We start from the raw sequence: 16,542 nt of genomic DNA, 5'->3' as shown, positions 1-16,542 counted from the left end.
AAGGAAAATAAATTCCAGTTACCAGGGCCTCCCCTTGGGTTGCCAGGGGGCGTGGCCGGCCTGCAAACCACCATAGGCCCCTCGCTCAGGCCGCCCCACACCCCAAGGGAACCCCCACCTGATCCGGGACACCCTTCAGGGCAAACCAGCTGGCCCCCACCTGTGCACCAGGCCTCTATCCTATCTAATAAAAGAGTAATATACAGATTGATCATCACTGCAACACACAATATAGCTGCCCCCATGTGGTCAAAGATCCTGCCCCCATGTGGACACAAGATGGCCACTACAAGATGGCCAGCAGGAGAGGGCAGTTGTGAGGGACCAGGCCTGCAAGGGAGGGCAGTTGTGAGGGACCAGGCCTGCAAGGGAGGGCAGTTGTGAGGGACCAGGCCTGCAAGGGAGGGCAGTTGAGAGGGACCAGGCTTGCAAGGGAGGGCAGTTGGAGGTGATCAACCCTGCAGGAGAGGGCAGTTAGGGGTGACCAGGCTGGCAGAGGAGGGAAGTTGGGGGCAAACAGGCTGGCAGGGGAGCAGTTAAGGATCAACCAGGCTGGCAGCAGAGTGGTTAGGGGGTGATCAGGCTGGCAGGCAGAAGCGGTTAGGGGCAATCAGGAAGGCAGGCAGGCAAGCAGTTGGGAGCCAGCAGTCCTGGATTGTGAGAGGGATGTCCGACTGCCCATTTAGGCCCGATCCCACCAGGATTGGGCCTAAACGGGCAGTCGGACATCCCTCCAGGAGTCCCCGATTGGAGAGGGTACAGGCTGGGCTGAGGGACAACCCCCCGCCGTGCATGAATTTCGTGCACCGGGCTTCTAGTATATGTATAAAGACTCCTGTTCCAGTTTCATTTGTAACAGTGATAAATTAGATATAACCTAAAATGTCTACCAGATAAGGAACTGGTAAGACAAATAATAATAAACACATAAAGGGATGGCTTGAAGTTTGAAAAATATAAAATTCAGACAGATTGAAAGTTTTAAAAATAAACTAAGTGAAAACAAGAAGCAGAACAGTATGTAGAGAATAATTCTATTTTGTGGTATGAAAAATAATGACATATACAGAGAAAACATTTGAAAGAATTCACAAATTGTGATTCTTGCAATATGGGACTTGAATAATCAGGAGAGAAAAAGGGCTTTTACTTTATAGTCCTGTATATTAGATTTTACCATAAGAAGTATTACTTTAAAAATATCTAATTCAAAATATTTAGCCATGGCTGGTGTGGCTCAGTTGGTTGAGCGACAATTCCATGCACCGAAAGGTCGCCCATTTGATTAGTTCAATTCCTGGTCAGGGCACATGCCTGGGTTTTTGGCCTCGATCCCCAATAGGGGGCGTGCACAAGGCAGCCGATGGATGTTTCTTGCTCTCTCTCTCCCTCCCCTTCCTCTGTCTAAAATAAATAAAAACATTAAAAGAAAAATTTAAAACAAACCCAAGTAATACACTAAGTAGCTCCTATATATGAGTACAAATGCTGTTTGAAGTAACAAAGAACTTACCTTTTCCTTTTCTTTTTCTTTTGGTACTTCCAGTGGGGCAGGATATGCAAATGTGGATGGTTTACAGTTTGATTTATACTGAACTTTCGGCATCTGAAGAAATAAAAGAATTTCCCTCTTCCATTAAAATAATCAAAATAAAGATTTAAGTATTATATGCTCTTAACAAGTATACAAATGTAAAAGGATGCCAGAAGTTTCAATCCAGGCATCCCTTTATCTCATCTTTACTGACCATAAACCTGGCTCAGTGGGTTAAATCCCACTTATGGTGTGAGCATCAGATTGTTACCTCTTTTGTAAAGTGTTATGATTATCCAGCCTGCATACCTAACTTCTATATCCCTTCCTGTATCACATTAAAAACCTATACCAGTTTGTATACAATTTCTACACCACATAATTACACCTTACAAGAATCTAACATGAGCCTCATGGAAAAATCAGCTTTACAGCACTTATTGACCAGGTTTAAAGTTCTCTGGTCTTAATATTTCTGTTTACCCAGTTTGCATTGATAAAGAATGATCATAAGCATCATATATACTAGGACAAGAAATCTTGTCTTTCCGCCTCACTTTCATTGTAAAGGATGGAAACAGATGCCCCAGCTGGTTTGGCTCAGTAGATAGAGTGTCGGCCTGTGGACTAAAGGGTCCCAGGTTCAATTCCAGTCAAGGGCATATGCGCAGGTTGCAGATTTGATCCCTAGTAGGGGACATGTAGGAGGCAGCTGATCAATGATTCTCTCTCATCATTAATGTTTCTGTCTCTCTCCCTCTCCTTTCTTCTCTAAAATCAATTAGGAAAAAAAATCTATATATATAAAAGCCTAAGCAACCATCTGACCATCCGGTAGCTATGACGACCACCAGGGGACAGATGCTCAACGTAGGAGTGGAAACCACAGGCATGGAAACATGGAATAGGACTGATGAATCTCAGAAGGAAGGGGGGACGGCAGGAAGAGATTAACCAAAGATATTTTATGCATACTAGAGTCCAGGTGCACGGATTTTTGCACCAGTAGGGTCCCTTGGCCTGGCCTGCGGGGATCAGGCCGAAACCAGCTCTCCGACATCCACGGGGCCCCGGATTGCGAGAGGGCGCAGACCAGGCCGAGAGACCCCACCGGTGCACGAATCCGTGCACTATGCCTCTAATGTGTGTGTGTATGTATACATATAGAATAGAAATAGAGATGATAAAATTGTGGGTCAGAGGAAAAAGTCCCTAAAGATTATACAATATATTTAACCACATGTTAAAGGTTAGGGATTGGTAAACCAAAAGATTCTTGTTTTGAGAACTAAAACTATCCAATATTTACACATGTGAGTAATTTAGTACTGAAACACTTAAAGGATAATTTGCTCAACAGCTATATGGAAAAAAAAAAAAGCAATTCAATGAAATAATCTCTATCAACCATTTTTTTTCTTTTTGCCTAAAATTTTTCCACTCTGAAAACCTAACAGAACATTTTAACAACAGTAATGACCAGATATAAGAGTTATTTAAGTTTCAAACAGGTCTCTGAGCAGATAGAAGAGTAAAAAGGTGATGGAAGAGCCATAGAACTGAGAAAGACCTAAGCACAAGCCCCATTAAAAAAAAAAGGATGAGCCCAGTTAGTGTCATTCAGTGGTTGAGTGTCAACCAATGAACCAGGAGATCACAGTTCAATTCCCAGTCAGGGCACATGCCTGAGTTGTGGGCTCGATCCCCAGTGGGGGGGCTTGCAGGAGGCCTATCAATGATTCTCTCTCATCATTATGTTTCTATCCCTTGCTACCTTTCCCTTCCTCTCTCTGAAATAAATAAAAACATATTAACTTTCATTTCTTATTAAGATTTAGTTTAGGTCCTTTTCTTCCTTGCCCAGATTATTATAACAAATTTCCATTGATACCAGAATGATGTTTCTAGAATGCAAACCTCATCATATTATTTATCTGCATGAAATCATCCAATAGCTCCCAGATTTTTAATAAAGTTCATCAGAGTAATCTATAAAGCCTTTTCATATTTTTATATTTTGCCCCCTCTCTCACCATTCCCTCTCAATTGATTTACCTAAGGTTACAAAGTTAGTAAGAAGACTTGATTTTTAAAATTCCCACCAACACATTCTACTCAACAGGTGATGATTCAATTTAAGGGGGAAATATGTTATTGATGGGATAGTAACTCATCTTTAAAATTTCATGAAAATACTTGTGAGCAGATAGATAGTGAACAGAATGCGGTGAAAATGTACTATAAAACTGAGGTCTCACAAACATACCTTTAAGTCCTTGTTAAGGCCAATGACACAGGTAGGGGTATAAGCCAATGAAAGGAAGTGTGAAAGAGGAAACCAGAACCAGAACTGGGTAAAGACAAGGACGCCAACCACAGAAGGCATATGGGTATGTCCAGTCCTAGACTGTAAGGATATTGTGACATTATGACCACCTGTAGAAAGAGAGAGAAACCATGAACATGAATTCAGGAGGGCAATAATAAAGATTTTTAAGTACTGTACTAGGGAAGTATTTGGTGATTATTTTAAGAGTACAGTTCATAAAATCTAATATGGAGTTGCTGGAATTAGCCAGTGAGCTATCTAGGGTCTCTAAGACTGAAAGTGCTGTATTTTAACTGAACTCAGGGTAAAACTAGACCTTTTTTCTACAGAAGTAGGCATTTTTGGCTAGAATTTGTCTAAAACACAATTTTTTCCTCCAAGTTTTTTCAATTTCAACTTGTTTAAAACTGATATATACTAAGACAACTGAAAAAAATCAGCCAACACTCACTGAACACTTTAGTAAGTGACAGGCTCTGTTCTAATTGCTTTACTTTTATTTTTAATTCTCACAATACTATGAGGTAGACTTTACAAGACAAGAAAACAGACATAGAGAAAGGGAAACAACTTCTCAAGGTCATACGGTTAATACTGTAAAGGCAATGGGGACTCAAACCCTCATAGTATGCACTCTGCTAAATTATTTCTATGAATAATTTACCCCAGACTCAATTTCTACCACATCATACAGCTATTTTATTAGGCTTAGTGTAAACAGATAAATAAATCTGGAAGACTTAAAAACATTTACCTGCATCCAATATTCCCTGGGCCAGAATAGCACCAAACTTGGCCATGACATCATCATGTTTATCATTGATGACTTTGGAATACAGTTGTCTAAACTGACTCACCTGAAGGAACAAGAGAAAGAATTATAGACTAATTCTATTCATTTGCTGTGTCATTTTAGAGCAGGAAAAAACAGGTTGCTCAATTGGTAATGAAATTTGAGTCCTGAATTTCACAACATTCAAAGAGAGAAATATGGATACATTTGAAGAAAACATAGTTCTATGGTTGAAATCATGGTGTTATGACTTTTCTGGTGTGGGAGCACCAGTTCTGTTTTCAACCCTCATTCCACAGTCAATGATTCAGGCTCAAAGGAATGTTGAATCCAACAGTAAGGCTTTCATTGCACTGTGAATTACAGCTCTTCTGCTTACCATCAACCTTACAGATTTCTTAACAGGCATGGTCCTTCCGGTCTATCCTAAAGTAAACTACCCTTCAGTGAAGTTGTGTGAGGTATATTTTGGATTAAGTGTATTCACACATATAGCAAAGATTCTTTATGCATACACACTAATTTTTTGAGGACATGTCACAATAATTACTCTTATGAAAAGGAACACACTAAAATCAAACATGTGCTGACTCATTTAGGATGGGATTACTGGTAATTTTGTTTGCTTCTTTATTCTTTTCTGCATTTTCTAAACTTAATATATATGACTTTTATAATTAGAAAATAATATTCATAAAATTATGTTCTTAATGTATTTGTGATTCCTTTAAAATGGTTTGGATAACAATAAGTGAACTATTTTAGACTTCTTCCACATCTTACACTTCTCTGTTTTCTCACCAGTGCTTTTCAATTGATAGGTACCCAGGAAGAATTCTGCTTGTTCAAGAAGAACATGATCATGGAGCTCCCCAAATCTGCCCAAAGCAGAATATATTGAATTTGAGCTTCCTAATGTGATGACTTTATATGTATTAAATATTCTTTCAGAATCTCTTCCCTCCTTCATTCATCTTGGTCTGGCAGGCCACACTGTGATAGTGCAGAGTAATATAAAATCAAACAATGCTGGCTTATAAATACCTCTGCTCTAATAAGCTGTTTGGGTAAGTACTTAGCTTTTCCAAGTCTGTTTTTCTTCATCGCTACAGACATCACAGCACCTACCTTACATGGCTGTTATAAGAATTATATGAAAAAAAAAAAAAAAGATGTATAAAAGGCATTTTATAGTTCAATAAGCATGGCTCTTACCATACAGAGGCAGAATCCTACCAGTCCTTCTATTATCTCTATAACCTAAGTACAGCTAAAAAATTATATTCCTTAAACATGGTTCTCGTTTTTATTCATAGACAGCAACATAATGTGATGGAAAAACAATGAACTGCCACTACCCAGCACATAATAAGCTACTCCTTTCTCTGGGTCTTACTTTTTCTAACTATAAAACCCAGCATGATTAGATCATCACAAAAGTCCCTTTTAGTTTTAAAAAGTCTAAGTTTTGATGCTTCTATTCTGGTTCAACAGGTCAAATTCCTTTGATTCTGAATTTCTTTTATTCTTTCTTTCTTTTTTGGGATTCCTTTTCTGTGAACTTCTTTTGGATGAACACTTACATTACCTTATATAGGATGGAAATTTTATGTTGTAAAGAATGTTGTAAAATATTTTAAGAACTTATAAAAAGGAATACTGGACAAAGCACAGTATGTACACTATAAGGAAGAATTGGGTTCCTGAGAGAAAACAGCTCCAAGGACCTATTCCTGTTTATGTCTAAAGGACATTATTCTAGTTAAATGGTTCTGATCCTCTGGTCAAAGGGCTTCCTAAATTGAGTTTGTAATCACCCAGGGATGTATGTATGTTGCTGGGTATATGTTTGTGAGAGTGAGCAAGCAAAAAACTGGCAGAGGAAAAGCAAGGATGTACTGGAGTTATTTCAACTAGAATTACAATGTAGAGCTAAGTGTTAAGATGGCATTCTGTAAAAGGATGTGACCTGTATCCTGAATACATAAAAATATTTCCTTTGGAAATGTCAATTATAAATCTCAAAAATATCTGAAAAATGTTCCTTCTGGATTCTTTTGAGGAGGGGCTATAGTTTTGATGAAATTAACACTTAATCTTGGATTTCAAGGTGTTTCCACTTTATTGCATGAACTGGTTTACAACCTTGTAACTAGGACTTTGTAGCCTTTAAAACTTCTCTTCAAGCTTGTTAACAGCTTTTCTTTTCAGCAAAATGTTACATATCACTCCAAAAGAATTGTCAATGTTGTCTTATTAGCAATTATCAGATAGAAATGATAGAAACTATAGTCTACAAAGCTTTTTATCACATGCTTAATAGCAGAAAACAATGAGATAGAATTTTAACTCCCCTCCTCTCCCGCAGGATATTTTTTACCATTGCTTTTCAGAGTGGGAGGGAGGGAGGCAGGGGAAGAGAGACCAAGGAGAGAGAAACATTGATGTAAGAGAGACACAAAGATTGGTTGCCTTCCACATGCACCACCACAGGGCTGAGGATCGATCCTGCAACCCCAGGAATGTGCCCTTGGATCAGGAATCAAACCTTTCAGTGCAAGGGCTGATGCTCTAACCACTGAGTCCCATTGGCCAGAGCAAAGAACATTTGATTTTTATACTGTCATACAGTTTTGTTTTTGTAGTCAGTGGGGGTACAAACTTGACTTTCCCCACTGAGTTTATATTAATGGCAAGAACAATTAGCTGTTACTGTATTTCAACATTCTTAATCAATACCCAAGATTCTGATACAACCTGAAGATGGAAGTGTGCCCCATGTATTCACATGAGCTAATAAGACTTGTCTCAATAATATTTTATAGAATGATTTAAAAATACTAATTATTGCCCTAACCAGTTTGGCTCAGTGGATAGAGCGTTGGCTTGTGGACTCAAGGGTCCCAGGTTCGATCCCGGTCAAGGGCATGTACCTTGGTTGCGGGCACATCCCCAGTAGGGGGTGTGCAGGAGGCAGCTGATGGATGTTTCTCTCTCATCAATGTTTCTAACTCTCTCTCCCTCTCCCTTCCTCTCTGTAAAAAATCAATAAAATACATTAAAAAATACTAATTATTTAAATTGCTGAATTTTTGTATTTTTTCTAAAAATGAAAAAGTTTTATTTATTAGAATAAATAGTTGAATGTTTTCTCAAACTACAGTCTCCCCTATCCAACCCTTCCCTATTCCAAAGGACTCAGCCATTATTGGTACAGAGCTTATGATTACGAAATCCTACAACAGATGCCCTAGCTGGTTTGGCTCAGTGGATAGAGCTTTAGCCCTTGGACTGAAGGGTCCCGGGTTCAATTCCGGTCAAGGGCATGTACCTCGGTTGCAGGCTCAATCCCTGGCCCTGGTCATGTCACATGCTGTAGGCAACCAATTGATGTGTCTCTTTCACATTGACCTTTCTCTCTCCCCCATCCCTTCCACTTTCTCTAAAAAAATAAAATAAATGGAAAAATATCCTTGGGTGAGGATTAACCAAAACAAACAAACAAATAAACAAAAAAACATCCTACAGTAGAGATGGGAAGACGGTAAACATCTTGTTCACAATACAAATAATGTGCAATTGACATGTGAGGTCAAAGTGAATAAATATCTGTATATTACCATTAGGGGAGGTATATTCCATGGCCTAAACTTTCTTCTTTTAATACTATATTACTCAATTGGATAACCTCCAACTGATAAAGATCAGGTCAAAAGCAAAAATAAAAAATGCAAAAGCTACTCATAACTGCTATATTTAAAACAAAACCCAGAAAGAAATGTGGCCTGTGTGAAAAAATGTTTATGCTCTAGAAGACAATTATTAAAACAGATGAGAAGACTGACTCTATCTGCAATAATGCAATTTTTGGATGTCTTAAAATTTTGACAAAGAGAGAAGCACTGAAAAGGAAATAAAAATGATAGTAACTGCTTAGAAAGTGAAACCTATTAAATAAAGTTCCATAAAATGAGAATGAATAATCAATGAGTTCTGGAAAATTTTCTCTTCTATCCCCATCCCCCACATCAACCTATTTTGCTGAAAAGAATGATGCTGGTTTAGTGCAGTGGATAGAGCATCGGCCTGCAGATTGAAGGATCCTGGGTTTGATTCTGGTCAAGAGCACATGCCGGTATTGTGGGCTCATTCCCAGGTAGGGGGCATGCAGGAGGCAGCCAATCAATGTTTCTCTCTTATCAATTTTGTTTCTATCTCTCCCTCACCCTTCCTCTCTGCAATCAATAAAAATGTTAAAAAAAAAAAAAAAAAGAATGATGCTGAACATCTGTTTGATGGGGCAAAAGACAGTATACCAATGTTTTTTTTTCTCTGTTGTCAATTTTTTGACTGCTTCTCATATGAGAGCAGAATTAATATGAGGCTGTTAATTGCCCTGATTTTAAGTTCAGAATGAAAAGATCTGAAATTATTGCACTAGCTACCACATCTATTTAATATATATCAAACATGGTAATTTTTAGCACATGTAAATAAGATCTATGCATTTCTATTTCTCAACAAAATGGGCTTCAGGGGGACCCCATGGAGAGCTTAATATGACCAGTAGTCACTGTGCACTGACATCTGGCACATAAAGTGAGAGGCATTAGCTATTGACTGAGGGACTGGCGGGGGATGGTAGGGAAGAAGGAAGGTTGGAGGGAAATAGAGAGAAAAAGAGGATGAGAGAGACAAAGGAAAGAGTAGGCAAAGCTGCACTGAAAGCCTAGTATACTCCCACCTACAAGAAGAGCAACATATGCAGGGGTGTTGCTTTGGACAGATGTGGGTCAAGAGGGAAAAGATAGCTGTCCTGAAGCCATCTGAAATCCTATCTAAGAGATTACAGAAGAGGGCAATGTCATTTCTAAATTGAAATTGTATGTACTGCCTTTGTGGGTTATTGTTAAGCTGATTAACATTGTCTCCCTCCACACAACCACATTTGACTGACTTCGTAAAAAAAAAAAAAAAAAAAAGAAATTGTATGTACTGCCTGAGTTTACATCCTGTATCAGAGGAACAAGTTATCTCACTGAATACATTTTAAAAGGACAGAAGACAAAAATTAAAGTTGACTTTTATGATTTCACGAACCCATGAGTTCTATTTTTCAAGTATGGTTATATAGTTGAATTAACAAAGTGACCATAAATCTGTAAGAAATGCATTTAAAGAGTATTATATATTTAAAGTTTTGCCATTCTCCTACCTCTTGGCTTTCTATGAGTTAAGTGTTCACCACATTCGAGGTAAAAATGTCCTCAAAAGAAGGTAAGTACCTAAAGAAAAGCTTGAACCAGCTGTATTCTAGAGACTCATTTTGTTTGCTCACCTTTGGACAAGTGATTTCAGTCTGCTGGATCATGATGAGAGCCGAAGCTATGAGAGCTCCTTGCCTCACATAGTTCACAGGGTCATTTGTCATTGGTTCTAGCAAATTAATTGCTTCCTGAAAGCATTAAAAAACAACCACCCTTAAATAAAGTTCATATAGCTGGGTTTACAAATTAGTTACCATCATTCTAAGTCAGATCTTCATCTGACATTGTAATAACAAGTTAATTTAAGACAAACTGGATGCACAGTTCAGAACTGAGTATGCTTTAAGTTTCAATATAATGGATGGTCTGTGAAAAGGAAGCTTGCAGAACACGAGTGCTCCTGTTTTGAGGTAAAAGAGGTCAAAAAGAAAGTACGAGAAAATGATTAATGTTTGATAAGCACCCTTTATTTCCTAGGCAGTGGTAGGTATTTTGTGGATGTTACCCTAGATAATCCTCTTAAACCTAAAAATAAAACAAAACAAAATAACAATAGCAACACCAAATAAACTTTATAAACAAAGAAACTGAGTTAGAAATGTTAAGTAATTTGCCCAAAGTCACATAAGTAGCAATTTGAGGTCAGTCTGACTCCAAAACCTGTATTAAGTATCCAACTTCCTTCAAATACCAGGGTATGGCAATGTCTTAGATAATTTTACAAGATAGGGTGGAAACAGGTAGAGGACGTTAAATGGGGGAACATCTGTAATACTTTCAACAATAAAGATAAAGTAAAACACAATCAACTAAAAAAAAAACCCCACTAAATTGAAACAAAAAACAAAGATAAACTTCTAAAACAAAACAGATTTTACTTGTTAGAATGGTAAAAAATTTAAATAAAATAGGACTAGAATTGATTTCATGGTTACACTTCATAAGACCACATATAATGAATGGGACTTTCCAAACTGTTTATCAGAATTTCCTCAATATCATATCCTTCAGAATGTGATCAATACTATGAAAAAAGGATTTCTTGATTAAATATGTCTGGGAGTTCCTGCATACTATATATTACCTCCTGTTACAGATTCAAATGTATATATCATATCAAAGGTTCTAGGAATGTACAAAAGCTCCAATCACATAAAGTGATGTGGGATGTTAAAGAAACTGCTGGAACTTTAGTTTTTCCCAGCATTTGTCCACAGTAACGTTACCAAGAACTTTTTTTGCCTCATATAACTTCTATTAACATCCTGCAGAATAATAACACCCTTTGTTAAGTGCCACTTTTTAACATCCCTTATAAGGTTCTTAGGTATACACCTAGAGGAAAGGGTTTTACAAGATTATCAAACTTATTTCTTAATACGTATGCTATTTCTCAAATATTCTTTGTTCCAAGGTCAAGGAAAGAAAGAATAAATTGAATTTTTTTGAAAAATGACTTTCGATTTCTTTAGATGTGGATTTAAAGTCCTATGCCACTTAATGTTGGGGATACATTCTGAGAAATGTGCAGTTAGGTAATTTCGTCATTGTGCGAACATCATAGAGAGCACTTACACAAATCTAGATGGTACAGCCTACTACTCTAATTGTATGTGCTGTACTTTTATATGACTGGCAGTGCAGTAGCTTTGTTTACACCAGTGTCACCACGAACACAAGAGTAATGCACGGCACACTTACTGATGGCGGTTACGACATCACTAGGTGATAGGAATTTTTCAGCTCCATTTTAATTTTATGGACCCAAATATCATTATGTGATGCACGACTGTACTTATTTGTTTTTAAAAATGGGAGTTAGCATCAACCCATGAACCAGAAGGTCACAGTTTGATTCCCAGTCCAGTTGTGAGTTTGATCTCCAATAAGGGGCGTGCAGGAGGAAGACCATCAATTATTCTTTCTCATCATTGTTGTTTCTATCTCCCTCTAACTTCCTCTCTCTGAAATCAATTAAAAAATATATATTAAAAAAGGAGAGCTATTAACAATATTACACATACCAGATTTGTTTTCTTTCTCCCACTTCATTAAAAACTGTAATGACATTGTGCAGAGGAGTTTTTCAAACTAATATGTTGTCAATATAGTTTATGAAGTAGTCATGATAAAAATATAACCAAATTTCCAACTTACAAGTTAAAAGACACTAACTTGGCTTTTGAGGTATGTGATATAACATCAAAGATATATTTTAGCATAAACAGATGTTTCAGGTTTTTAAGAAACAATAATAACCAAAGCACCAAATTTTAGATAGGTATTGATATGAAGATCATACAAACTAGAAATAAAGCAGACTTGTATAATATGAGTAATAAAAATTTTTTCATTGAATTAACATATCAGATTCTGTGTCTCAAAGAAGATTTGCTCCTAGATATTAAGTTTAGAATAATCTGGAAAGAAAACAAAAGTCTAATTGACATTTAACTTATGAGGCCTGACATAAATTTCTATTAAAGATCTGAGGGGGGAAATACTTAGTAAAACATTCAAATTATATGAAGGCCAATTTCCATAAACTGCACTTTATATACCCAATTTCTAATAAAAGTGAAGATTCATCTATATATATAAAAGCCAAGCGACCGGAATGACTGGAACAGCTGGTCGCTATGATGCACACTGTGGCCGGCCAACCTCCCGCGGCCCCTTCCTCCAGGTGCCCCCCCCCCATGGGGGTGGGCCGGCTGGACCCCACCCATGCACGAATTTGTGCACCAGGCCTCTAGTTTTCACATAAGAATTTCTCACCCAAAAGAAATGAAAACATTAAAAAATGTTTTCATTTCTATGAGGGCAGAGACCATGTCCAACTTGTTCACCATCAAATCCTTAAATGATCTTCCCTCTATCATTCATGTGACAAATATTTACTGAAAGTTTACTATGTACCAGGTCTGACTTTAGATTCTAGCAGTGAACACACTGTTCCCAGGGACTTGACATTTCAGTGGAGATGAGTCAGACAATCAATAAAATAGGTGTAAAACTATGTTAGGTGGTGATAAGTGCTATGAAGAAAAATAAAGCAGGGTAAGGAGACAGAATTGAGAATATTGGAAGATGTCGTCATAAATTTTTACACAATTCCTGCTACATGCAGTAAAAATGTCTATTTTAATCCCTAGCTTCAATTATGCTTTATGTGGTTAGAAGTTATTAGTATCTAATAATAATACCTTTTTAGAGAAAAAGTAAAGCAAATTAAAATTTAATTACTGAAGTCAATCAATAAACGAATAGCTATACTTTGTTTTATTTTAGTTTGAACAATAGATGGTAAAAAAGTGACTTCTTCACACACACACACATACTGCCAACCCTATTAAAAGAAAAGTTCACCAAGCTATGGGCATGTGTGTTATAAAAGATAAAATTTGCTATTATGTTATTGCTTTGAAAAAAAGAACAAAACACAACACTTGTTATTTAAGCAATAACAATGCATTTCTTTACAAATCTCATGAATTGTGTTTTCAAACCATCAACTTGCCTAACCCAACTATGTCACTTCGGAGGGCTTAACAAATATCAGGTTAAGTTCATGAGGAGAAAATAGGCAAATAGCAATAAAATAATTTGTTTAAAACTAAGTCAACCCCAATAAATTTAATAAAAATTAAAACAACAACAACAACAACAACAACAAAACAAAGGAATAAAACTGAATTGATTTTGGTAGCCTCATATGAGAACCTTGATTTCCACAATACTAATTCTGCAAATTAAACATGTAAAATAACCAAAGTCAAGAGCATTTTTTCCATTACAGCCACCCATATAATGTGGTAGTTTGTTCTTAAATGGCTTTGAGCCATCCAGAACAGTAAAGTAAGGAAGTTCTGGGAAGCTTTGTGAGGCAAGTCTTACAGACACACCACACTCGTATTTTTACAGCTGTTACATAAACCTTTCTGTGAAGGAAAACAGTCTGGCGCCAGGAAAGAACTGATCCCATTGGTGTTGGGCTTTACCTTGTTTCCTGTACCAGCACAGCAGATGCCCAGGGCCATGGCAGCTCCATAACGCACGTGAGGATTATAACTCTCTGACAATAACGAAACAACGCTGGGGCACTGTTCAGGGGTCCTGATAAGAAACAGAGAAAGTGAAGACAGTGTTATACATAACATATTTTAAGTCAAGATGAGAGAATTTTAACCATTTTTTAAAAAGTTATGAGAAACAATAGCTGTATTTAACACAGGAATTGAAGAATTAAAAACCTACAGAATTCAAATTATTGATATTAGAAATCTATCTTCAATATTCAGAGAATATGTGCAAAGAAAGAGGAATGTATCAGTGATTCCTCAACCACAATTCCGCCTTAGAGAATTACAGTCATTCCCTGTTGCCTCCTCCATAATTGGGAATAACCATGGGGGCCTGGGGGGCGCATACTTCTTGCTCTACACCCATATTCTTATATTTCCTGCTTACTCTCTGTGTCGTTTCAGAAGATGTCATTTATAGAGATTCTAGGATGTTTCCAAAGCTGTACGAAAGATTTAAATTTCCCAACATTACTCTGGTTGAATATTAAACTAATAAATAAGCTTTGGTAATGATGAAATTCTGATTTTTCTTCTGTCTTTAGCAAGTACCTTTGTGTTGATAAGATGTAGAGAAATTGTTCTTTTGTCATCTTCCTATGTTTGCAACAAAGAAACAGGACAACCTTGACTAATGAAGTATCTGACCTCTAAAAGACTATCTTGTTATAGTGGTACCCTTGAGGGGTAGCAGGACAAGGGTAGTAACCAGAAGAAGAGAGTGTAAGGTGAGTTTATGGCAGGCTGGTAATGATCTTGAACTAGGTACTAGTTATAGAGGTGTGTTCAGCTGTGAAAATTCATCAAGTTGTAGGGTAGTGTTCATGAACACGTTTTCAGAAGTATATCACACTTCAATAAAGTCTGTTTAAAAAAATACTATCCATATTTACATTTCAATAACATTTTTAACAAAGACTATCCCATTGTGAATGAAAGCAATTATCACCTATAGACCAATTCAAATCTATAATTCAATGCTAGAATTGTTCTCTAGCCTCAAACTCCAGTTATCAGTAAATTCAAATTTCAAATGAAGCAGAGCCAAAGTTATGAAAACTGTCTATAAAAGTGGAATTTTGCTATAAGGGAAGGTTGGATTATTTCCCCCTATAACAGAGTCCATCAACCTTTCTTAAAAATGTTCTCAGTTTGACTAAGTTTCCTAGTATGAATAATTTGGAAATAATACTAATGGCAACAATATGGAATATACTAACAAGATCTGGGTTCTAGTCCTAGCTTTGCTAATTTTTTAGAACATGACATTAGGCAAGTCAATTACATATCCCTTTCTGTAATTAGAGATAATTTTTTTCCTATTCTGCAGGAATAATATAAAAAACAAATGGGCAAATAACTGAAAATATGGTAATAGCATATGCACATTGAGATAAATAGTAAGTTATAAAAGAGAAAGCCATGGAGTAAAATACATATGTTTAAGTTCCTGTTTTGTCTACAAATAGCTGGAATAATTTAGATAAGGTTCAATTAACCAAATACTTTGGGGTCCCTTTCCCCTACAAAAAGGAATGGGACTAGAAGTTCCATAAGGTCTGCTCCACTTTACAAAAATTCTATGGCTTCAATGAGAAATTGAATTTTCACAGCTATGAAAAAAAAAAAGAAATTTAAAGTGATATTACAGCAAAAAGACTGTTGGAGAGTTATTATGCAACTTGTAGTTGACAGCACCAGCATTTAATTTTTATTTAACTCCTGTTAGGCTAAGAACTTAAAGCTCTGTCTATGGTTTGATATCCAAATTCTTGGACAAACAAGATTGCACATGTCTCAAGGGCCAAGAGCTGAGAGTGTCTTCTATATTTCCATAAATTATTAGCATAGTGCTAGGTACTAAAAATAAAATAACTTTCATTATTTAGTAAAAGACAAAGGTAGCCAAATTAAATTTATATTTAGAGACTTAACCAACAAGTATTTTCTACTAGCTTCAAAGCCTAATGGTTAACCATTGGGAAAAATAATCAAGCCCTTCACTGTTCTTCTTCCCCCTTAATTTTACAATTCAGCTAGATAATAAAAGAAGGTAAGAGTTAACAAGTCCCTGTCAGTGTTACTTGATAAAGGCTGAGTGTCTTTGAATTTTATATGCTTTGAAGTACCCAGTAGGGAGAGCAAGTATATGTCTAGGGAAAGCTGCTTTAAAAAAGTACAATACACACTGGAACAGGTAACTAAGTTCTGATTTGTAGTTTCAATAAAATTTCTTGGCTTGTAGCTAACAAGTCATCTTGCCAATGTTACTATTTGTACAAACCTTCCACAGACTAGGAATTATGCAAGGGCATATGCACAAGTCACTGCTACATCATCCGACCATAAACTGTACATACGAATTCCATTCTTTCAACATACTGGCTATTAACTACGGTTTTTTTATTGAATATTTTCTGCAACCTCAATGTTAAATCATATTAATAAATCAAGATGCTGTCAAGAATATGGTGTCTTTGCTCAGCTGGTGTGGCTCAACAGTTGAGCAATGACCCAAGAGGTCACTGGTTCGATTC

At 36.8% G+C, this 16,542-nt stretch overlaps 1 protein-coding gene across 1 annotated transcript in view; it reads right to left on the bottom strand.

Annotated features, from left to right (window-relative positions):
• Positions 1-16,542, bottom strand: part of PSMD1 (proteasome 26S subunit, non-ATPase 1) — an 83,817-nt gene that overhangs the window by 8,198 nt on the left and 59,077 nt on the right. The window contains exons 15-19 of the mRNA XM_079783132.1: positions 13,925-14,039; positions 9,995-10,111; positions 4,618-4,720; positions 3,801-3,970; positions 1,514-1,606 (exon numbers count right to left, since the gene is read on the bottom strand). Of these exons, the coding sequence (XP_079639258.1) occupies positions 1,514-1,606; positions 3,801-3,970; positions 4,618-4,720; positions 9,995-10,111; positions 13,925-14,039 (598 nt within the window). The remainder of the gene's footprint in view (positions 1-1,513; positions 1,607-3,800; positions 3,971-4,617; positions 4,721-9,994; positions 10,112-13,924; positions 14,040-16,542) is intronic.

The sequence above is a fragment of the Cnephaeus nilssonii genome (genome assembly GCF_951640355.1).
Source record: "Cnephaeus nilssonii genome assembly, chromosome: 10".
In the NCBI taxonomy this organism is placed as follows: domain Eukaryota; kingdom Metazoa; phylum Chordata; class Mammalia; order Chiroptera; family Vespertilionidae; genus Cnephaeus; species Cnephaeus nilssonii.
This window is presented reverse-complemented; position numbering and strand designations above follow the sequence as displayed.